General features: G+C 38.4%; 1 protein-coding gene across 1 annotated transcript in view; it reads left to right on the plus strand.

Moving 5' to 3' along the window:
- Positions 1–816: 816 nt before the first annotated feature.
- LOC135157837 (prostatic acid phosphatase-like) overlaps positions 817–24,939 on the plus strand; it is a 31,594-nt gene continuing 7,471 nt past the window's right edge. Inside the window, exons 1-8 of the mRNA XM_064114832.1 lie at positions 817–947; positions 8,510–8,605; positions 16,874–17,122; positions 18,439–18,540; positions 19,203–19,295; positions 21,538–21,667; positions 22,139–22,224; positions 24,173–24,279. Coding sequence (XP_063970902.1) covers positions 825–947; positions 8,510–8,605; positions 16,874–17,122; positions 18,439–18,540; positions 19,203–19,295; positions 21,538–21,667; positions 22,139–22,224; positions 24,173–24,279 — 986 coding nt within the window. The 5' untranslated portion in view covers positions 817–824. The remainder of the gene's footprint in view (positions 948–8,509; positions 8,606–16,873; positions 17,123–18,438; positions 18,541–19,202; positions 19,296–21,537; positions 21,668–22,138; positions 22,225–24,172; positions 24,280–24,939) is intronic.

Consider the following 24,939-nt stretch of genomic DNA (forward strand, 5'->3'; position numbering starts at 1 on the left):
ATAGTTTATCATTGTTGATATCGTTATCTGAAAGTATTGACCCCGGACCATGACAACGCAGGTCATATGCCTTAAATCCATTTTTACATTTTGAAAGTACTTTAAAATATCGGCTAAAAAGATTGGTTGGTTGTCTTTTTTTCGTTCGTTCCTTTTAAGTTTTATTTTTGCTCTCCTAGCTTCATAATTTATTTTTCTAATTATCTCTTCTAGGGCATCCACGCTCTACAAGCTGTTTTTGCTTATTCATTCTTAGTGGATCCCCATCATCCCCTCATTTCCAAATAAGCTTTTACTATTGTATATTTTTAAAATAATTTGTCTGTAGTCGATTCGTAATAATATTTGCTTTTTATTTTGTATGCGTTTATGTCATTGTTGTTTATGTTATGATGGAAATGAACTTGAACTTTTAATTCTTTCTTTCTTTCATTTCTCTTCTTTTCTTTCCTCCCTTCTCTGCATTTCCTTTCTCTATTCATTCTCTCTTTCAATTTTCAATATTTTTTATTCGAACACCGGGCTCCAACGTTCATCATTGATCTTGCATGCGCTATGCACTAAAGGATGCCCCACCCCCATTTCTGTTGTCTCGTTTCCAGGCGTCAGTATAACTTTAAATAGGAAAATAGATTTTGTTTGTTTATTCCGAAAATTATAACACTATCAAAAACTTTACTTCAAATAATTTTCTTTTGGTGACATTTAAGTTAAATCATATATTGCCGGAGTATTGGTGAACGCAAAGGGTGAACGTCACTTTTCCTTCCACGGTACGGTTTGCTGTGATTTGTCAAGACTACGAAATTTACACTCGCTCCAAGATGGCAGCTTCCACGGCATCACAATTTCTGAGGATGTGGAGCATGTTATTACTATTTTTCGCCTGTTTCTCATCAATCGTACCATGTGGTTCCTGTGAAAGGACAATAAAACTTGTACATTTGGTGAGATGTTAGATGAAAGCTTAATTTCTAAGTAAATGATTGGGCTAGTCTACAGATCTTTTTTTTTCGGCAAGCCAATATTTAATTTTAAAGTCAGTAGGGGGCCTAGTCAGTAAAGCTAAAGCCAAAGGTACGGTACCGGTACCTACTCCTCGAACCCGGGCCGAGTCCCGAGGCGAGGCTCTTTCACTTATCTGCGTGTGCGATTTCTAATGCACGCTATTTAAATGGAGAAAAATCATTTTTCTATGATGTGCATATTTGAATTTATAATCACCAGCTGCACTACCTGCAGCATGTACTTGCAACTGCAATTTACCTCACAAAAGAAAAGAGCACTCTAATTAGTAATACTAAGGTCTAAGTTGGATGGAGAGGAAGATTTATTTACCCATGGGACTAAAACCACACAGCAGATTTTGAGCCCATTATCATCTTCTAAGAAAAACCAGCAAAAGAAATGAACCATTGTCCTGATCAGAGAAACTCTCCAACCCCCTCTCTCCAACTCCCCCTCTCTCCCCCTCCCTCCCCCTCTCTCTCTCTCTCTCTCTCACACACACATACAGCTTTATTGATACTTGTCACAGGAGAGGTTGCCGTGATCTTCCTCTTTTTCATTTATTTTTTTCCTGTAGTAACTGAACTTTGTTGCAGGAGTGGGCATGGCCTCGTGTCTATCGTTTGCCATGTTCTTCACTCTAAACTTAGTTGTATATATGTTAATAAGTAGACAGTTTTTCTTGTTTTCCATTTATGTCTTTTGTTATATCATGTCTGTACTTGATTTCATTAGCATTGCTAAGCCTATTCAGTGTGAGGTGTTTACTACTATTTTCATGTTTAAATGATGTTGGATGATTATCATTTACAGCAAGATATTGACTGTAGGTACTATATTCCGAATGAGTTTAACCCAGCTGCTGGAAAGCAACAATCTCATTACTTAAGCTTCTTGCACTGCAATGCAAGAAGTCTGTCTAAAAGTTTTGAAAACCTAAATATGTTGCTATCATCTCTAAAATTTAATTGCTCTATAATAGGTGTTACCGAGACGTGGTTGAGTGCTCAATCACCACCATTATTTCTGATTGATGGTTACCAGATAGTAAGGAAAGATAGATCAATTGGCCGTGGTGGGGGTATTCTCTTTTATGTGTCTAATAAGATCTCTTTTAAACTCAGGGAAGATCTTTCCCTCCAGAATCAAAGTGCTGAAATTTTGTGTATTGAAATAGACTTACCCTCTGATAAAAACATGATTGTATGTATAGTGTATAGACCCCCTCAAGCTGACATTGATAATTTTCTCACAGGTATTGAGTTATTATTGACTGATATAAATGCATCTGATAAATCAGTTTGCATGATGGGTGACTTCAATATTGATCTGTTGATAGAAAATGCAAACACTCTCCGTTTCCAAAATATTCTTGATTCTAATGCTCTCTGTGCAATGATTAATAAGCCAACAAGAATAACTGACAGGTCATCAACACTTCTTGATAACATTTTTGTGAAAACTACCAAAGGCTGTTCCCAATCAGGTTTATTTTTTAGTGAGATTTCTGATCATCTTCCAATCTTCTGCATGCTTTATGATATTCATTCCAACAAATGCAATAAGGCTAAAGTTATACTAAAGCGCAAAATTACTGAAAGCAATATTTCTAGCTTGAGGGATGGAAGAAAGTTGGTCGGATGTATTGGAATGTCATGGTGTTGAACAGGCTTATGAATCATTTAGTAAAATTTTTCATCACCATTTGGATGAGACTATTCCACTTGTTAGAATAAATAATAGAAGCACAGGTAAACGGCCATGGATTACAAAAGGTATACTACAATCAATCAAAATAAGAAATGTCTTATACAAAAAGAGTGTAAAGAAACCTTCACAAGAGCACGTTGAAAAATACAAAAAATATCGAAATAAGCTGACTTCTATTATACGGTCATCACGGAGTTTGCACTATTCTAGACAGTTTGAGAATGCTAGAGGTAACATGCCCTTGACATGGAATGTTGTTAGAGATATATTATGTAAGAAAAATAAGTCAGAACCTGCCCAAAAATGTGTCCATAAGGATAAAGAGCTTACTTCTGATAATGACATTGCAAATGAATTTAACAGCTACTTTGTGAACATTGGGCCTGACCAAGCGAAGAAAATAACTCCTGAAGAAGTTAATTACAAAGAATATTTACAAGACAGGTCCGAATCATCTATATTCCTTAAGCCAGCTGATCATCTTGAGATATTAAACATTATTTAGTCTCTTAAAAATAGTAGGTCATCTGGGCATGATGAAATAAGTTCAGCATTGTTAAAACAAATAATTGGCTCAGTCCTTACTCCTTTACTTAAGCTTGTAACCGATTTTGCAATCGGCAACCGATTCCATTCAATTTCACCTCAATCGGCAATCACTTGCCGATCTTCGATCATGCCCCTTGAAGGAAAAAAAATCGAAAATAAAAAATCGGCGTAGATCTGGTTACAGTGCGTGATCGTTCAGAACATATTTCAAGATTGTTTTTGAGGTGCTAGCTATTATCTATGGCGATGTTTAAGAGGATAGATATCTTCTCTTCCAACTCATGGTGATAGCGGATGCCGCCGTGAATTTTTAAAGGTCGTATTACTGACGGAGATCACTGCGCTACTCTCTCACATCGTTTATGATGATATACATCTTCTCTTCAACCTCGAGTTGATAGCGGACCCCGCCGTGAACTTTTAAAGGTTGTATTATCGACGGACATCTGTGCGCTACTCTCTTACATCGTTTATGATGATATACATTTTATTTTCAACCTCGTGGTAATAGCGGACGCCGGCGTGAACTTTTAAAGATCGTACTATTGACGGAGCTCATTGCGTTACTCTCTTACATCGTTTATGATGATATACATTTTATTTTCAACCTCGTGGTGATAGCGGATGCCGCCGTGAACTTTGAAAGGTTGTATTACCGACGGAGCTCACTGCGCTACTCTCTTACCCCCTTTATGATGATAGACATCTTCTCTTCAACCTCGTGGTGATAGCGGATGCCGCCGTGAACTTTGAAAGGTCGTATTACCGACGGAGCTCACTGCGCTACTCTCTTAACCCCTTTATGATGATAGACATCTTCTCTTCAACCTCGTGGTGATAGCGGACCCCGCCGTGAACCTTTAAAGATCGTGCTACTGATGGAGCTTATTGCGTTACTCTCTTACATCGTTTATAATGATATAAATCTTCTCTTCAACCTCGTGGTGATAGCGGACCCCGCCATAAACTTTTAAAGACTGTACTATTGACGGAGCTTATTGCGTTACTCTCTTACATCGTTTATGATGATATTCATTTTATTTTCAACCTCGTGGTGATAGCGGAAGCCGCCGTGAACTTTGAAAGGTCGTATTACCGACGGAGCTCACTGCGCTACACTCTTACCCCCTAGTTTATGATGATAGACATCTTCTCTTCAACCTCGTGGTGATAGCAGACCCCGCCATAAACTTTTAAATAATGTACTATTGACGGAGCTTATTGCGTTACTCTCTTACATCGTTTATGATATTCATTTTATTTTCAACCTCGTGGTGATAGCGGAAGCCGCCGTGAACTTTGAAAGGTCGTATTACCGACGGAGCTCACTGCGCTACTCTCTTACCCCCTTTATGATGATAGACATCTTCTCTTCAACCTCGTGGTGATAGCGGACCCCGCCGTGAACTTTAAATTGATTTGAAAACGCTAGCTACCCAAAATATTTTAATAACATATTTCAAATCATCGTGCGTGCTTGCATCTTCTACTTCATTTTAATTGCACTTGTGACTTTAAGATGATGCGTCGTAAGAGATCATTCCAATAATTCTAAATCGCTAGCACCTAAAAATACTTCTAAAAGATGTCCCGCCGATCGTTTATTAACCTGTGATCTATGAGAAATATTTTCATTTTGTTTTCCTTTGCGCCTTTGCTCGGAAGATCTCGGAAGATGCGTCTTTCGTTTATCTTTCTAATAAAAATCACTCGGTTTATTTTAAAGCAATAACACCTCAAAACCCCTGGCTTTAAAACATGTTCCAAACGATCGCGCATGTTGGCGACTTCCATTCCAATGCATTCGTCTTCGTGACTTTGTCAGGAAGATGCGCGCGACCGCTAACAACATTTTGATGTATTCCTTTGTTTTTAAACATCGCCGATTCGATTTTCGATTCGGTTTCGATTTTAGAAGCTTAACTGCCGATCTGATTTTTGATCCGATTTACAACATTACCTTTACTACATATCTGTAATCTGTCCATTTCAACTGGTGTATTCCCTTCCTCTCTTAAACTAGCCAAGGTTATTCCTGTTCATAAAAGGGAAAGCATGACCATTATAAGTAATTATAGACCAATCTCAATTTTGCCTAGTTGCTCAAAAATACTAGAAAAAATTGTTTATAACAGATTGATTGCCTTTCTTGACAAAAACCACCTTCTTAATCCCAACCAATTTGGATTTCGCAGGTCTCACTCAACGGACCTTGCGTTGTTGAAATTTTATCATTATGTATCTAGTTCTCTGGCTAATCGTGAGCACGTTATTGGTGTATTTATGGACCTGAGCAAGGCATTTGACACCCTTGACCACTCAATACTGCTTTATAAACTCCAACATTATGGAGTAAGGGGCGTTGCCCTAAATTGGTTTACTAGTTATCTTTCAAATAGAAGACAATACACATGCTATAACTATTCTAATTCTGGTATATCAGTTATGAGGTGCGGTGTACCGCAAGGTTCTATATTGGGTCCATTATTATTTCTGATTTATATTAATGATATTTGTTTGGTATCAAACACATTGAATTATATATTATTTGCTGATGACACAAGTGTTTTCCTATCACACCGTGATATTGATATCTTAGAAAACACCATTAATGTTGAACTTCCGAAACTATCTAATTGGTTTAGAAGTAATATGTTATCACTGAATGTTAAAAAGACTAATTATGTACACTTTAAAGGCAGGAAGTCCTGTCCTGACCATGATTTAAGATTGAAACTTGACAATGCTTTGCTTGAAAGACAGACATCTACGAGGTTCCTTGGGGTCTATATTAATGATCAACTTAACTGGAATGATCACATGAAACACATCAGTAAACCAATTTCTCGAAATATAGGTATACTGTATAAAGTTAAGTACCTTGTACCTTATAAAATACTTTACATGTTGTACAATACTCTTATTCTACCTTATGTGTCATATTGCAATATTCTATGGGCAACATCAACGAGTGTCACAAACCCAATTCTTTTGTTGCAAAAGAAAGCAATTCGCATTTGTGCTGGAGTTGGTTACCGTGATCATACACGCCCTCTCTTTATAAAGCTGCAATGTCTTACTGTTGATGATGTCCATTTTCTTCAAACTTCCCTTTTTATGTATCGGTTTAATGCCAAAATGTTACCTACCTGCTTTTCCAATATGTTTCAACAAAATAGTGCTATCCATACCTACCACACAAGACAAGCATCTAATATGCATTTGTATAACCCTCGCACACTGTTGGCTCACAAATCTATCAGACATTATGGACCTGATGTTTGGAATTCGATACCTACTAGTACTAGGAATATATTATCAGTGCATTCCTTCAAAAGTGCGGTAAAACGCATGCTTGTCTCTAAGATGTAATTTTGTTGTACTGTACATTTTAAACTTAAATATTGATATAATTTCAATTATTATTACGCCTCACACACTCCTTGTAAATATTTGTAAATAGTTGTGGAACATAATAATTTGTTATTTGGTTTTCTTTGTTTGTTTGTTAGTTTTTTGTTTTTTTCTTTCCCCTCTTTGTGTAATCGTTAGTTTTGACTTTTCAGTATTGTTTTTATATTCATGTATGTATTTCATATATCCAAAGGTCTGACAACAGCTCAAGCATCTGCTTATTTTGTCATACCACTGCATGTCTGCAACCTTGTTATAATCAGTTATGTTAATGTTATGTTAATCATCATAATTATACATGTACATTAGTATTATGTAAAATTTAATGTAATCAATTTTGTGATGGTCACACTATGTACATTGTCATGACATGCAGAAATAAATAAATAATAATAATAATAATAATAATAATAATAATAATAATAATAAGTAACTAATATAGAGCTAAAGTAAAGTGCCCAAGGCCAAATGTTGGACAATTTTGGACCAAACAAAAATTATACAATCAATTTCAATTAAAAAAAAATGAAAATCATGACATGACGGTCATCACTGTGGTACAATTAATGTTGAATATTAATGTCATAAAAATATGGTAACGGATATTGTTTACTTAGATCTAGGCCTACTACTAGAAGATCTACTATCTAATAGTAATTTAAAGAAAAGAAAATCTTTTGTGTAAATCTGCTTCAAATTGATTATCGATTCCGGGAATTACTTTTGTGGTGAATAAAAATTACTGTTGAGTGCATTGTTTTGGAAATGAACACTCTTTCAATTCATTGTCTACATGTAAGCACTTGTTCACTGCAACCATCCTGCCTGTGGGGAATCTACAGGTAGGACTATGCCATATGGTATGGCAATGTTGTACAGAGCACACACTTTAAAAATCATTAAAATATCACTTTTGTGACCAAAATTACTAATTTCCATACAGTTGCAATTTATTTTTCATTAGTATTAGTAACTTGGGAATAATTTTTGTATTCACCAGAGCGCTCAAAAATTTGATTTTTTTGCATATGAATCAGTATTCTACTGCATGCATGCAGTATTTGTAAGTAAGCATATTGGTTCATTTATAGGAAAAAAGGAATTTAAAATCACTTACATCACGTACTGTGTACTTTCAAGTCCTGCCTACTAAAATGTATAAAAAAAAAGTAGCCCCTGTTTTACAGTTGGGACTTGATACAAAGATTATTAAATATGTGAACAAGGAAAGATTGGATTTAGAATTGGCTGATTTCAAGGCAAAACAGAATGAAAACCCGCTCTGCAGATATCATTGTAATTGCTGTTTGATTGATTGCACTTTCACTTTCAACCAGTGTATTAAAAAAATGAAGAATAAACAATACAGTTCATATTTCATGCATTTCTCGAAGATGATAATTGGATGACAGACAAAGCCAGTCTGAATCCAATCTGAATGGATTTCAGAAATGAACCCTTTTTATAATGTTAGTCTGGTCAAGACATCCAGCTGTTGGTCAACCATGAGTACCGGTAGGTACTTGACCAAAACGATCTGTACATCATAACTTTACTGTAAATTGGGGGAGTGGACCATTTAGTGAGAAGGAGGAATGTAGCCACAAAAAAAAAGCCATATAATGATTGTGTGTCCGAAGTTTGAGCTAGATGAAGAATGAGTAATACTTTCTAAAGACAGTTGTTTGGTGAACGTATAATTTCCTGTAATACTTCCTCACTTCCTGTAGAAGTATTGATTAAGTATTGATTACATATTGATATGAGATATGTTGTATCATCACATAAGATTAAACCTTATACCTGTATGTTTCATCTATTCTTTCAGTTGTATCGTCACGGTGATAGATCTCCTGTAAAAGCATATCCAAACGATAATTACACGGAAGACACATGGCCCCTTGGTTTTGGACAGCTTACTGAGGTAATTCTTCATGATGAGTAATATTTTGTAGTTTAGTGAACTTCCCAGGAGTGCTCATAAAAGCAATAAAGGAATGTCACACCTGGTAGATGTTTCATGAATTTGTTTGCGAGTTACATGAACGTGCAATGACTGGTGAGTGGTGATCCTTTCTTATGCGCTAAATCAACATCAATGAACATTTGGTGTATACAATTGACCACTAGAAACGCTCACCAGTCATTTGCAAAGTCGCTTGTAACTTACAAACAGCTTTATGAAACACCCACCAGCTCAGGACATTTTAGTCTGCAAATGCCCACATATCTATTTCAAGCCTTTTTAAATTGAAATAATATTATTTGATATCATTGATTTTAATTCATGATATCAAGTAATTGAATTCTTGGTAAAAAAGAAATCTGATGTCAAGAATATCATATCGCATTTTTAACTGAGCGATGTGGTTTGCGCCTGTAATCCAAGCAATGTTGGCAAGTTACAAATTGATGCAGAGGTTCGAGGGTTGTGCCCTGGTCACGTATTTCGGATGGTGACGGTAAAGGTCGGTCCCAGACCTAAATAATCATATCTGAATGATACGAGTCTGACAAAACTCAAATACACACAGAAGTGGCAATTATTGATATTGTCACGAAATGGGTTTTATTTCGTGTGTAGAAAATTATTTTTGGTTGATTAATAATGTTTTTGTCGTAGCTGGCGATATTACATGCATGTTTCTACACTAATAATGACGTAGATAGCAACATGAAAGTTATGCATGTTTTGAACGGTTTTTGTGGAATAACAATTTCCTGAAGATGTTTCACTGGTTAATTTGGTTATCACTAGCTTGATCTAAATAAATGCTTTAATTTGATATGTCATTCATGCATATCCGATTTCGGAGAGCAAAGTAATAGCTGTTCTAAGATTGTAACAGAGGTTAACTGTAACAGATATTGTATAGTTAATGCACAAGTACGTTAAGTTTGCAAATTCGTGAGGTTTTGCCGATAATTTGTTGAAATACGGCGCCCACGGGGTGCATTGCACGTAAAGTATGCAAATTGATTTGGATTCGCTATCCAATAAATAAAGTTGGTGGATGCGATCGAAATGATTTATATGATCGTTCGCATGTCTTTCCACGGAGAAACCTAGGATGGATGTCTAGTCCTAGGCGACGACTGTGGTTAGATTTCCTTGTGTGTTGGGTCTTTTGCACGCCAGCAAGAGACTATACCAGGGCTTGCTCTTTTGGTAGTCTGGTTGGTCTGGAGGCGGACGGTTCGGAGTCTGGAGTAGACGGCTGGTGGTCCGGAGCAGACGGGTTGGTCTGAAGCGGATGGTTGCTGGTCTGAAGCAGACGGTCGGAGGTCTGGAGCAGACAACAGGAAAACTACAAGTAGAGCAGAGCCAATGGGTGTGGTCGTGAGAGCCTGACTGCAGAAGGACCCATACATATGGTCGAAGAACCAGACGTAGTTTCCGGTACTGAACAGACGTGGTTGCAGTACTGAACAGACGGTGTTGCAGTACGGTATCAGACGTGCATGGTTGCTGTACTGAACAGACCTGGTTGCAGTACGGAATCAGACGTGGTTGCAGTACGGAGCAGACGTGGTCGCTGTACTGAACAGACGTAATAACTGGTCGTAAGCAGACGAGGAAATTACCAGAGTCCATAGGTATGGTCGTGGGAGCTTGACTACGGAGAAACCCATACCTATGGTCGAGATAGCTTAACTACAGGAATCAGATGCATATGGTCGAGAGAGCTTAACTACACAAGCTAGATGCAAATGGTCGGGTGAGCTGTTGGAGCTGACAACAAAGAGTGTAGCCGTCTGGAGGTTGCCTGGTGGTGGTACTGACAGGATCGAGGCGTGTGCAAGTGTCAACTGCGGCAGTATATCTCTGCCAAACGGATCCGCGACTAAAAGTTTGGAAATCGACGTGGCAAAGACACCCGCCGGCGGCAGGCATCCTGACAAGAGCGAGCTGCCGGCGGACCACCCAACCACCCCGCCCAGCGATTCCGTCACAAGTGGTGTCAGAAGTGGGATCCAGTGACAATGGCACAACAAGGAAATATGCAGTATCGACCGACGCCAGGAGAAATGATGGCGCACTTGGAGAGGAGCATGATAGAAATTGACCAAATGATGGAGCAGTTAAGATTGTCCATAAGACAAGAATCAAGTGGACAGGAATTTCCCCCAACTGTGAGTGGACAAGCGGACAGAGGACCAAGGTATGACTCACAGATGGAAGGGGCACAGCAGGCTGGATTCAGCTCAACGCCCAGAGAGCAGATGAGACAACCGTCTACTGCAAGACCCGGTGTTCAATTTACACAGTTTTCCCCACATATTCAGGATGCAGGGATCGCAAATTTTGATGCTATGATTGACAGACGACCACATCTGGTACCGGACAGATTTGATGGACGCACACCTGTCGAAGATTATCTGCATCACTTTGAGGCCTGTGCTGGAGTAAACGGATGGACAAAAAGGGAAGCAGTTCAGTTTCTTGCTGCAAGTCTGAGGGGCCCTGCTGTGAAGTTGTTGACCCAACAACCTGGAGTGGTGTTGACATACGACGAGTTGGTATACAGGCTCAGAAACAGGTTTGGCCTAGGAGGCAAAGCTGAGGTATACCTGGCGGAGTTGAGGCAACGTCGTCGCCAACCAAAGGAAAGTCTCCAGGAGTTAGGACAAAGAATACGGGAGCTGTGTGGATTGGCGTATCCCGAATTCGACGAAAAGGGGCAGGATCGGCTTGCCCGAGGGCATTTCCTAGATGCCGTAGTAACACCAGAAATAAGAGAAGGATTATTCCGTGCTCAACCTCGCACATTGGATGATGCTGTGGAAGCTGCTTTAAACACAGAGGCCTTTCTGAGAATGGAGGGTCAGAGGAACGAAGTAAAGCGGGCTACAAGGTACAGCCGAGCTCTGGAAGAGCAAGAGTGTGAGGTTGTAGCAGTGCGGGAACATCAATCAAGGAATCCAACTATCGACAAGATAGTAAAGGCTGTCATAGACGCCTTGGATGAAAGAGACAGGACAAAGGAAACACAAATCAGGACCAAGTATCAGGAATCAAGAAAAGATGGCGTAGAGCCACAAAGAAAAAGAGAGGAACCAAATAAATCAAAGATTGATGAACAAGAGGAACAAAGATGTTTCAACTGCAATGGATTGGGGCATTGGAGGAAGAACTGCCCATATCCAAAGAAAATGAAAGGAGGAACAGCAGCTTCTCAAGTATCCGAAAGGGAAATGATGAGCGAAATAAAAGAGAAAGATGAACAAATCAGAGTCGGAACGACTCTAGATGGACAAGAGAAAAGAGGAACAGATGAACAAACAAGAGTCGGAGCGACTCTAGATGGACAGGAGAAAAGAGGAACAAAAGAACAAGAAAAAGAGGAACAAACCAGAGTCGGAGCGACTCTAGATATCAAGAGAAAAGGGCTTTACCTTCAAGGCAGAGTAAATGGACAAGAATTAAAATTACTGGTCGACACTGGAGCTACCAACACTCTCATTGGGGAGAAAGTGTTTGACCAGATAGAGGAAATCAGAAAACCAGAATTACTACCAGTGACAAGTGTTGTACTACAAGCAGATGGATCTCAATTGAGAATCAGAGGAAAGTCAATGCTGGAAGTGCAGATTGGAGATATAGTCGTCACTACAATGGCTACAGTGGCTAGTCTAAAGAATGAGGGCATTTTAGGGCTAGATTTCCTAGTCAAAATCAATGCTGTATTAGACTGCCAAAAGATGGAATTGAGGACCAACTATGGCATAATTCCATGCCTAGATAGTAACGGAGAATCATTCTGCAGGAGGATAGTAGCGGGAGGAGATTATTCGATTCCCCCAGGACACGAGATGGTATTAGCAGGTAGAGTTACAGGCAGAAAAGTGTCACTAGGTGATGGATTAGTAGAACCACCTGCAAATCCAACAGAACTAATCAAGAAAGGACTCATCGTCGCCAGATCTGTTGTGAAGGCAGATGAAGATGTACTACCTGTTCGGGTGTTCAACCCAACAAAGGAACCAAGGACTATACAGGCAGGCACTGCCATTGCTTCATTGTCAGGGCTGGAAGAAGTGAGCATGGAAATGTGCAACCTTGCCGAGCCAAATGAGACCAATACCAGCAAAGACATACCAGATCATTTGAAGGACCTCTTTGGTCGCAGTACTGAAGAAGTGCCAGCCCAATGTCATGACTTAATAAAAGAACTGATGGTTGAGAATGCAGATGTTTTCTCTACAGGACCTTCGGATCTTGGACAGACAAGTTTTGTCCAACATGGCATAGATACTGGTACTGCAAAACCAATACGTCAAGCCCAGAGGAGACATCCCATGACGCAGAGGAAAGAAATAGACGAGCAAGTAAAGCATCTACTAGCTCAGGGCCTGATTGAGCCAGTGACCAGTCCATGGGCATCAAAAATCGTACTGGTCAAAAAGAAAGTTAATGAAGATGGCAGCCAAAGATTGTGTGTTGACTACCGTCAACTCAATGCGGAGACGATTAAGGATACCTACCCGCTGCCTAGAATTGACGACATTCAGGGACAGGTACAACTGGTTGAAACCATCACTTACCGGAGCTCACAGGAGATGGCTGACTGGCCAGAAGGAGACAAGGACATACGTCCTATCTACACGGCCAAGAAACTTGGCCACAGGCCTAATCAAGATGAAGCATGCACGTGTTCCATGGCTTCTAGACCTCTTGTTCGAATAGACCCTGTGCCGCCAGACCGGGAAGATAGGGAACCGCGAATGAGTCGATCTCTTATGAGGTCACCACGTCGCTCTGACTCTCGCTCACCACGTCGGTCAGAACGTGCTAGTTCGGCTCGTCATTCCCGTTCCCGATCACCAAGACGGAGGTCCAGGACAACACAAAAGGACATGCCTAAATCATCTGTTCCAGACTGTCCAAAGTCTCCTGAACCTGACCGATCAGAAGTATCTCCACGACATGGTCGGAATTCTACCCCTGAACCAGAGGAGGAGCTGGACTATGATCAGAGGTCGCCTTCACCCCTTGATTTGAGATACACTTCTTGGAAAGTGGTGTCGGAGATGCCGTCTACCAGTGACTGGATAGAATGCACTGGTAGGGATGCTGAGACGCAGACTGACAACCCCCACCAGAGAATTCAGGCAATCTTACAAGAAATAAGAACCGGCGGATCAGAAGAGAAGGTGACCCTGAACAAGTCAACCGACATATTCCAGATTCCACCAGATGTCACCTAGCTTTGTTCGTACCACGGAGCGTTACATCACTAAGGAAGGAGAACTGTTAGAAGTAGTGACGGAGGAACTCAAAAAGAAAGAGTCGTCTTGAACAGTATCTCTTGTGTTCTTTAGAGTTATGTTGTTAATACAATGACACTATAAGAAGGCATGTCACCATGTACCTTGGACATTATTTTTCATGCCGCATTGCTTAGGAGTTTTCTTTGGACTAAAGCTATTGTGTTTTGTTAAACCTGAACATTGTTTTTTAGGACTCTATGGATAGTTTGATACACATGGATACGTTTTGTTAACGTGCTACAGTTTTTGATGTTGTTAAATGACGCTCGGGGGCCGAGCTTTGAAAAATAAGGGAGTTGTGTCACGAAATGGGTTTTATTTCGTGTGTAGAAAATTATTTTTGGTTGATTAATAATGTTTTTGTCGTAGCTGGCGATATTACATGCATGTTTCTACACTAATAATGACGTAGATAGCAACATGAAAGTTATGCATGTTTTGAACGGTTTTTGTGGAATAACAATTTCCTGAAGATGTTTCACTGGTTAATTTGGTTATCACTAGCTTGATCTAAATAAATGCTTTAATTTGATATGTCATTCATGCATATCCGATTTCGGAGAGCAAAGTAATAGCTGTTCTAAGATTGTAACAGAGGTTACATGTAACTGTAACAGATATTGTATAGTTAATGCACAAGTACGTTAAGTTTGCAAATTCGTGAGGTTTTGCCGATAATTTGTTGAAATACGGCGCCCACGGGGTGCATTGCACGTAAAGTATGCAAATTGATTTGGATTCGCTATCCAATAAATAAAGTTGGTGGATGCGATCGAAATGATTTATATGATCGTTCGCATGTCTTTCCACGGAGAAACCTAGGATGGATGTCTAGTCCTAGGCGACGACTGTGGTTAGATTTCCTTGTGTGTTGGGTCTTTTGCACGCCAGCAAGAGACTATACCAGGGCTTGCTCTTTTGGTAGTCTGGTTGGTCTGGAGGCGGACGGTTCGGAGTCTGGAGTAGACGGCTGGTGGTCCGGAGCAGACGGGTTGGTCTGAAGCGGATGGTTGCTGGTCTGAAGCAGACGGTCGGAGGTCTGGAGCAGACAACAGGAAAACTACAAGTAGAGCAGAGCCAATGGGTGTGGTCGTGAGAGCCTGACTGCAGAAGGACCCATACATATGGTCGAAGAACCAGACGTAGTTTCCGGTACTGAACAGACGTGGTTGCAGTACTGAACAGACGGTGTTGCAGTACGGTATCAGACGTGCATGGTTGCTGTACTGAACAGACCTGGTTGCAGTACGGAATCAGACGTGGTTGCAGTACGGAGCAGACGTGGTCGCTGTACTGAACAGACGTAATAACTGGTCGTAAGCAGACGAGGAAATTACCAGAGTCCATAGGTATGGTCGTGGGAGCTTGACTACGGAGAAACCCATACCTATGGTCGAGATAGCTTAACTACAGGAATCAGATGCATATGGTCGAGAGAGCTTAACTACACAAGCTAGATGCATATGGTCGGGTGAGCTGTTGGAGCTGACAACAAAGAGTGTAGCCGTCTGGAGGTTGCCTGGTGGTGGTACTGACAGGATCGAGGCGTGTGCAAGTGTCAACTGCGGCAGTATATCTCTGCCAAACGGATCCGCGACTAAAAGTTTGGAAATCGACGTGGCAAAGACACCCGCCGGCGGCAGGCATCCTGACAAGAGCGAGCTGCCGGCGGACCACCCAACCACCCCGCCCAGCGATTCCGTCACAATATCAAGAAATAAAATAATTTGGTGAATATGGCTTGCCATATATGTATTCAGCATACATTGGTTAAAATGTCCTGGGCCCCATCTTTCAAAGAGTTGCGATTGATCCGATCAACCACAACTATGGAAAGCCAGCAACGTCAACATCTAAAATGCATGTTTATTCATGTTATTTTTTAGATATGGATATTCATAAATTCATTGTTTTCTTGAAAATTACACGTGCTTCTCTTTGTTCACAAAGTATATTGTGCATATCTTCTGAAGAAAAAATTATGACATTGATAGATTTCCATATAGTTGAGATTGATTGGATCAATCGTAACTCTTTGTAAGACGGGGCCCAATACAAGTGTAACAGACTGTTACTCTGTCAAATGGATAATCTGGAAAAATTTGAATCATGAATATATTTTTTTAAAGTCCAAAGCTATAAATCAGTGTATTGTATTTGCTTTTACGAGGTATGTTATATGTATTTGAAAGACTCAGAACAGAAGATTGAGGAAACCTGACATTTTGTTCTGGCTTTTCAAAGTGTTATGTGAGTCATTGTACAATACTTAGGAGATATATCCATCTTGTTAAAAAAATATATTATTAATTTGGGTAGTCAGTAAAGACAGAAAATTCATATTTCAATTGTATTGATGGCTTCAATGAAAAATTAAGTTTTTGTCTATATTTCATTTGTGTTTCTCCCACCTGATTAGAGCCAGTGTTTTGAATACTGTTATAATCAATTTAATTATTATTATTATCGTAATTATTATTGTCATCATTATTAGTATCATTATAATTAGAAGTATTGTTATTCTTATTAGCATTATTGTTTTATTTATATGGTATCATTATTTTTATAATTATTATTGTTGTTGTCATTATCATCATCATCATCACCATCATCATCTCCATTATCATCATCTCCATCATTATCATCATCATCATTTTCTTCATCATCATCACCATCATCTTCATCATCATCACAACAGTAGTAATTATTTCCTTTTCTCAATGATGCAATGAAAGACAATTACACTATTAAGGGGAGAAAAGTTAGAAATAAAGAATATGGTAGTCTATTACAAAGACGAAAACGAAAATATGATGAAAAAAAAATTATGTTGTTCACTCAAAGGGGATATAAATATAAAAAAAAGAAGATAAAATCTAATTTTTCAAGACAATATATTTATGTTTTATTATTTGGACAGAACGGAATGGCCCAACATTACGACCTTGGACAATGGTTAAGGAAACGATACGTGACGGACCTGAAATTGTTTGATGGTACCTACCGGCCGAAGCAGTTCTACGTTCGGAGCACCTCGAAAGAACGGACCATCATGTCGGCACAGTCCAACCTGCAGGGATTCTTTCCTGTTGCTTCGGAGGGAAGGGAGTCGTCTACTCTGTGGCCACCAGTGCCTGTCTTTACCACAGTAAATACGGGGCAGGACTATGTAAGTATCAGTCTGGATCTGTCTGAGGCACCTTGTCAAGAGTTGTGTCTTTCAGGGAGCAAAATTACACCGGGGCTGGGGGCGATTTAGCCCCCAAAATGATCAAAAGAGCACTGGAAAATAACAAAAAGGAGCATCTAATTTTATTCAAACCACCCGTATGTAGCTGGTAGTTAAAACAGCTCTTTTAACTACCAGCTACATAACATAGGATTGATAATAATAATATAGGATTTGTATGGCGCACGTAATTCCACCTTGCTGAAAAAAAAGTGCTCAAGGCGCTCCTATATTACCCCGGCTAAGCTAGTCTACTGATTCTGGTGCGCACAGCTACATATGGTGGTTTGAATAAAATTAGATAAAACAGCTATTTTCGACTGCACAAAGACTATTATTACCATCGTTACGAAAGACTTTACTCACACCTTACGACTGTTATGACATCATTACGACTAGATATTAAATTTGCTTTTATTCTAAGAAGGATGATAGCATAATCACAGATTTGAACATAGATATTTGTACGATGATTTTGAACATTACACAGTAAAATATTCCAAGTCTCAATATTAGCATCAAATTCTACTACGTTTTATTCCAAAATTGAGTCGCAGACCAATCGTAAGGTGTGCAGTCGCCTTTAGAGGAATGTGACTAAGGTATTACTGTTTCTGTCCCTTCACTTCACTCTTTTCATCACTTAGAATAATGTATTCAGTCATGTGCCTCATGCAGTAAATTTTATAGAAGAAAATTAAAGACAATATAGTGAATTTAATATTTTCTACAATATAACTTCAAAAAGATTTGATGAGAGTATTTTATGAAACAGACATCAGTGATTTTTTTTATATTGTCTTCAGATTTAAACATGACTTCACACAGCTTTGATAACAGTAGCTCATATGTAGACATCGCTATAATCTCTCTAGCTATTGCCTATCAAAGTTTTGTGTGAAATGCTGGATAAGAAAATGAATATCCATGTTGTTCAATCTAATTCAATGTACTGGTACATACATGTAGCACCAGAGCAGAGTTCCCTAAAATATCTGTTGTGTAAATGGAACTGTCAGTTTGCAGTTTGTGTGAAGGCCTGAAGGGGACTTTTCTTTACTCCAAAATTACAGACTTCACTTGTCATTTCTCATCTGTTATGTTGAGCAAACAAATTCACAACATTTTACCAATTTTGCCTGTGTATTGCTACTGATTAGCCAGAAACTATATAGAAACCTTGAATAAAATCGTTATTGAGGTCCTTGCAAAACTGGAATCGATAAAGTGAATCCTCATTATGATTTCCTCCACAGCTGCTTCATCCAACCAAACTAGAAGGATGTGATACGGCGAGTGATTTCTTTCAGTACGTAGAGAACTGTCCAGCCAAGCAAAAATATATAAAAGATAATCAGGTGAGTATAGGATTATTGAACTATAGTTACTTGTATTGACGAAATAATTATATCCACCTGAAAATTCAACAACTTTTATATGTAAATTTGTAAATCTTTCAGCTCTTTGAGTGATAGATACGTTCGCGTATCTAGATCAAGGGAAAGTGCAAAGAAACCATCATGAATTGAATAGAGGGGAGATAGAGGGAATAAAAATAAATGAAATTATTAACTCTGTACAAAGAAGACATGGAAGAAGATCAATGATAAGCAGATTTATGATGATGAGAAGAAAAAGTAAGGAGAAGTGGAATGAAAAGGATGAGAAAGAAAAGGAGGGAAGAAGAAGAACAAGAAGGAGGATGAAAAGGAGAAGAAGAAGACGACGAAGAAGAAGATGAAGAAGGAGGAGAGGAGGAATAAGAAGAGGAAGAATAAGAAGAGGAGGAGAAGAAGAAGATAAAGGAGGAGGAGAGGAAGAAGGAGAAGGAGGAGGAGGAAGGGAAAGAAGGTGAGGACAAGAGGGACTAGCAAGATGAAAACAAAGAAAAAGAAGAATACAGGGAGGGAGAAGGAAGAAAACAAAGAAGTATGAATGTTTTGAAAAGCAGCTTGATTTTGTAGCATTTTGTGTTCCAGTGCTTGCATTAATAAAATTCTATTTTATTATTTTTTTTCAGACTTTCTTTGATAGAATTCAAAAGAATGCTGGGTTTTCTGATGATGTAGTGTTTAGAAACTTCTCTACTCTCGCAGATACATTACTAAGAGAGGTGAGTTGATATGGTAAAACTGCCGATTGGTCGACTCATCACATGATCTACCTTCATTTAGTCTAATGCCATTCCGTCCATCAACATCTCGTCTAACAACCATTTGGTCCAATAACCGTTTGGTCCAATAATCCCTTCGTCTAATCAACGGTTCGTCTATGACCATTTCGTCTAATAACTAGTTGGTGTAATACCCATTTTCTTTTCATTCATTTTGTCCAATTTAACACTTTCCAATTAGACCAAATAGTTTATGGGCTAAATGGCTATTTGGACCAACTGGTTATTAGACGGAATGGTGAGTGGACGACCTTGTAATTAAACCATGTGGATGGTAGGCGAATTGATGATAGAACAAAATTATAGTAGACGAGTTGGTAATTCGACAAATTGGCATTAGACCAATTGGAAATAAACTGCCAGTTGATACATGGGTGGGGGGGGGGGGGTTGAGGGTATTTTAAGGGCTGCATCTTTGAGATTTGGATTCTCAACTTCTATACCACAGTATGACAATTTATCATCCCTAATCTTTCAGGTTTTGAGACGGTTCTGGGCGTTTTATTGTCTCGCCTGCCTATGTAGGCAGTGGCGACAATGGTGGTGGTAGCGTCGTGCAGTTAAAACCATTTCCTTCATTTTTTACCATACGATATGTAGGAAAGCTGCTCACATATGACGTTACAAATCAAATAATTAAAATTCTGATTACTTTTTGTTATTCTTCTATGGATTTTTGTCAAACCCTCGGCAGTCAGTCTGCAAGCCCCTGTGTTAATGAGCAAATGAGCAAGATTTATCCAAGTCCTCTCATGGCTGATTCATGTCCAAGCAAAATCTCGTGAATTGTGAGACTTCTTCTCAAAGAATTTAACCACTTTCTCCTTGAGTAATATTGATTATTTTTGTACCATGGGATAGATTAAATGTTACTCTTTTATATTGGTTATTTCTTTTGAATAAAATATTTTGATAAATAAGTGAATTTTTTTACCTGAAAAGATGCCTCAAACAGAATTTTCTTCCTCTGTTTTCACTTGCAAATTGTGCAACATTATGTGTTTTAGGCACAAACATTATTTATATCATGAGAGAGCTCAAACTCTATGCTTTCTTACAATGTCACTCTTGATATGTGGCATCTTTTAGATGGGTCAGCAGCAAGCATTTTCCACCAAAATGCAAGACGAGATTTCTGAAATTTCTGAGTAGCATAAAGTCCAGAGTTCTGATTGGCTGAATACTGTTCTCAAAACAAACAGGCACGGGTAATTTGAAGAGATTACCACATGGTGAGTGTGACCTTGCAGAGGCCCAGTGTGGGGAACATTGGAATTTGCGTGGGTGTGTGGTCTCTATGACCAATCAGAGCGCAGTATTCTTATTTTTGAGCTGCTAAATGTACTTGGCCTATAAAAAGCTGACTGCTGACCCATCTAAAATACATCTTATAAAAATTATATCATATTAAAGCTTAGATCTTCAGCTTTATCATAATCTAAAAATCATTTGTGCTCAAACAGAAATCAAGTTTGAAAACAACAACTTTTGTTGCATGAAAATAATTATTTTGTTTCATGTTTTAGATCAAAAGTTTCCTCTATATTACAAATCCTTTTAAAAATCCAAACACATGACCTGAAAGATGATTCTTCTTCTTTACAAAGATATCAAATACATGAAATTTTGTCAATATTTAGAGCAGCAATGGCTGAATAAAAAGAGGTGTTTTGGTCCGCACCAAGCTCATTAACAGTGCAAAACCCTCTAGTCATGAATATCACTTTGATAAAAGAAGCTACTTTTTCAGGGCTTGCCGACTGACTGTTCGGCAATATTTTTGTTATTATTTTTTTCTGCTATTTTTACAATAAACTTTTTTGTCAGGGTGAACTTCCCCTTTAATGGCAGTACCAAGGTTTTCTGGTTTGGGAGCATGAATATGGGCAGGTGGGGAGGGGCGGGGGGGTGATGGGGTTGTGAGGTCACAGTTAACCATCTGTGTGAATTATATTTCATATGATCAATTTGAATAATAATGGATCTAATTCATCACTTGTGGGATATGAGCAGAAAAATCTTGCAAACAGGTCAAGTTTGAGTTCTGAGACTACAGGTCAAAGGTTTATACAGCTTGTGGTTTCATGTGATAAGCAGGGACATCCCTTTTCTATGGATTCATGACATATCTGAATTGTATCATGATATGCAACATCCTTTGTCTCTTGTTTATTCTTTGTAGAAAAGAGACGGAAGAAAACTACCAGACTGGGTAGACGATGAGACGTTCAACAGATTAAAAGCTACGTTGGATTTTGCCTTTGAAGTAGAGTACTCCAACATGACAACAGATGAAAAAAGAATTAATTCGGGTAGGTATGTTTTGAAGTGTTAATTAAGGGATGAAATACTCCCCAGGGAGTGGAAATTGTGCAGGGTCATGATGTGTTTATAAAGGGCTCTAGAGATGCCGTTCTAATAATGGAGTGTTGTACAAAATCATTATTAGTATTGCATTTACGTAAGTGAATCACAGAGTTGCCAACCCTTACGGAATATTAATGGTTGTGTTCTGGTGTAAATTCAGTGTTTTCTTCCCAATTGAATGACTGAGTGAAAAACGTTTGTTAACATTATTTGTCTCGTAAGAAAAAATGTGGTTCAGCCGTTTGGTTACTCACATTGTAATTCCTTATCTGATTAATATTCCGCAACGGTTGACATCTCCGTAATCAAATAGCCACAGATTTTATGTCATTTAACACTTCTGTTCAAGTGATCTCTTATGAATTTTTAGAGGAAAATATCTTATTTATTTCATTTTTTCTTGGTTTTTCTTTTAGGTGTTTTATTAACAGAGATGGTTGGGAATATGAAGGCTCATTTAAACCAAACAAACGTTGATAGTAGGATATTTATGTACTCAGCGGTAAGTTTGAATTCTTCTTTTTATTGTCTTTAAAGAGAAATTCCAGTAGTTGCAGTAAACACTGATTTCATGAGAAAGTCTGTAAAACCAGGCTTAATTGTCAGTATATCATCGAGGATCTAGATCTGGTACAGTTACATAAACTGAACTTTGTGAAATCTTGAAATCTAGGCTGAAAAATGTTCAGACTGAACTTCCCCAACACAGATAAGCGCACGTGGGACAGTGTATAATTATTGCTTTGAGCGTCGGGCCCGACGCTCTACCCGAATCCTGTGCTTATTTGCTGATTTCTCAGCAATTACACAATTTCTTCCAGAATCCTTTGGCACATGCGTTTTATTTATACAAACAGACACTTTGGTGGTCATTTCATTGGATTCTGTACGAACTCATTTTGTTATCGTTACCAAAACTAGAATTTACCTTTAAGGCCAAGTCCACATAAAGCCCACTGTGAAAAGTGAAGGGAAATCCAACCCAAATCAATAGTTGTTTTTAGAGGAAAGTAGATAGATGAAAGTTTGAACAATATCAGACAAGCAATTTAAAGTTATGAATTTTTGAAAGTTGTCAAATTGCATAGCACATGAAATGCCATCAAAGCGACGCAATAAGAGACACAAGATTTGGACCTTCATAGGCCACGTTTTCAATCGCCCGGAGAAGTCTGTTGCAAATTCAAACTGGAAGGGTCATTAATGAGATGCAAGTGGGGGTCTAGCGCAGCACCAGATCACTAGACCTACAGAGACTTCAAATTGGCCGCATCAGTGATTTCATAGTGTTGTAAGGCAAGGACTACTCAACCCCAATATATAAAGTGGCTAAAATTTCCTCTTTTTTCTCCAAAATTTTATTTCAAACTATATTTTCCTTTCAAGAGGACATTAAAAATATGCTACCTGTGTTATATTTTCATTACTGCCCAGGGGAATGGGTACTTAGGAGAAAAACACAAATCCCTGATAACTAATTACATGGCCTATGGGAAAGTCGTCCCTGCCACTTGTCAAGTTGCTAATTTGAAATATACATAGTTGTAGGGATCTTGATATCAAAACAGCCATAACTTTCTTATTGCTTGTCCGATTTTTTTTTTTAATGTCACCATTCTGTTTTACTTATTTTTTCTCCTCTATCATACAACATTTTTATGACCAAGGTTTGACTCCTCTTTTATGAAAATGAAAATAATTTTGAATACTGGTGATAATATCAATTTGCCATGTACTGTATAATGTTGCAAGTTTCATGACACATTGATATGTATGCAGGACATGTGCAAATCAATGAGCTTATGATTGATGTCAAAACCTCACCCTCTTTTCTCATGAAATTTATTAATTACAATTCTACCATTTTATGAAGGCTTAAAGTTTTGTAAAATATGCACTTCATTATATTTGTGATAGCTTTGTTTCCAGCAGTTCATCTTCAGTGACCATATTGACCGTATTGTTATTGTACATTGTAATTGTATAGAAATGGTTCATTAGGACACTATGTTTTTTTTCCCATCTACAATCTTGAGAACGATAATTCCAAGAATAATCCAGTATGTAAAGACCATTGGGTTTAATAAATTTCTCAAATACACCCAAGCAGACATGTAATAACGTTTTACAAAATGTTACGATTGATCAGATCAGCCTCATATATGGAACGCCAGCAACATCATCATCTAAAAACCATGTTTGTTCAACATATTTTCTAGATGTGACGTCCATTCATAAATACATAATTTTCTTGAAAATTCACTGTGCTTATCTTTGTTTACAAATGACATTTTGCAAATTTTTAGAAGAAAAAAATTATATCATTGGTGGATTTCGAGATAGTTGAGATGGATTGGATCAATAGTAATTCTTAGTAAGACGGGGCCCTGGTCTATAAAACATTGTGATATTGACTTGGTTGCATTTTCCGTTTCTTTCTTTTCCCTTAGCACGATACAACCGTTGCACCATTTTTAGGAATGTTCGGTGTTTTCAATAATGTAATACCTCCGACGGCATCCTGTATAATGGTGGAATTATACAGAGAAGACGATGGGTGAGTTGTATGCTTCCATTTCTTGTATCATACTCTGAAGTTGCTTTCACACCCGTTCTATTGATAGCAAAGAATGTATGGTTTTTTCAGATTCGAAATTTTACCCTGAAAAAAAAAGGGTCAAAATAGTTTGCTGATCAGTTGAAGTGAACAAATTGCACTGTGGGAATTTCTAAGGATCGTTTTTAGTTTTCTAAGGCTGTATTGGGCATTTCACGGCTGAATTCATTCCGCACCCCCCTTGTATTTTCTTTTCTCTAGCTCCTAGGTACCGGTTAGCACACTATTTTTTTTAACCTGTATGATCTATAGCCCGTATTTTGAAGTCGGGTTTGATTTAAACTCTGGTTTGAAGTTGTGGTTTATCTACATGTATGGAAAGCCAGTTGTTACATAAATCTCTAACAGTAGAGGATCAATGTATCAGCTCATTTGACTCCCAAAATATTATTAACTGCCTGGGAAGGAAAGGTATGACAATTGCCTTCACCATTGATTAGTGAAGAGCACAATTAACATGACATGCATTCACTGTAAACAAAATTTTGAAATGTTTGGCTTCCCATAATTCTAGCACAGAGTTAGACCATGGTCTAAGTTAAACCTGACTTCAGAATACGGGCCTATAGGTGTGACTTTTGGTAGTGAATTTATGACAAT

Source organism: Lytechinus pictus, unplaced genomic scaffold (assembly GCF_037042905.1).
Source record: "Lytechinus pictus isolate F3 Inbred unplaced genomic scaffold, Lp3.0 scaffold_20, whole genome shotgun sequence".
Taxonomy (NCBI): Eukaryota; Metazoa; Echinodermata; class Echinoidea; order Temnopleuroida; family Toxopneustidae; genus Lytechinus; species Lytechinus pictus.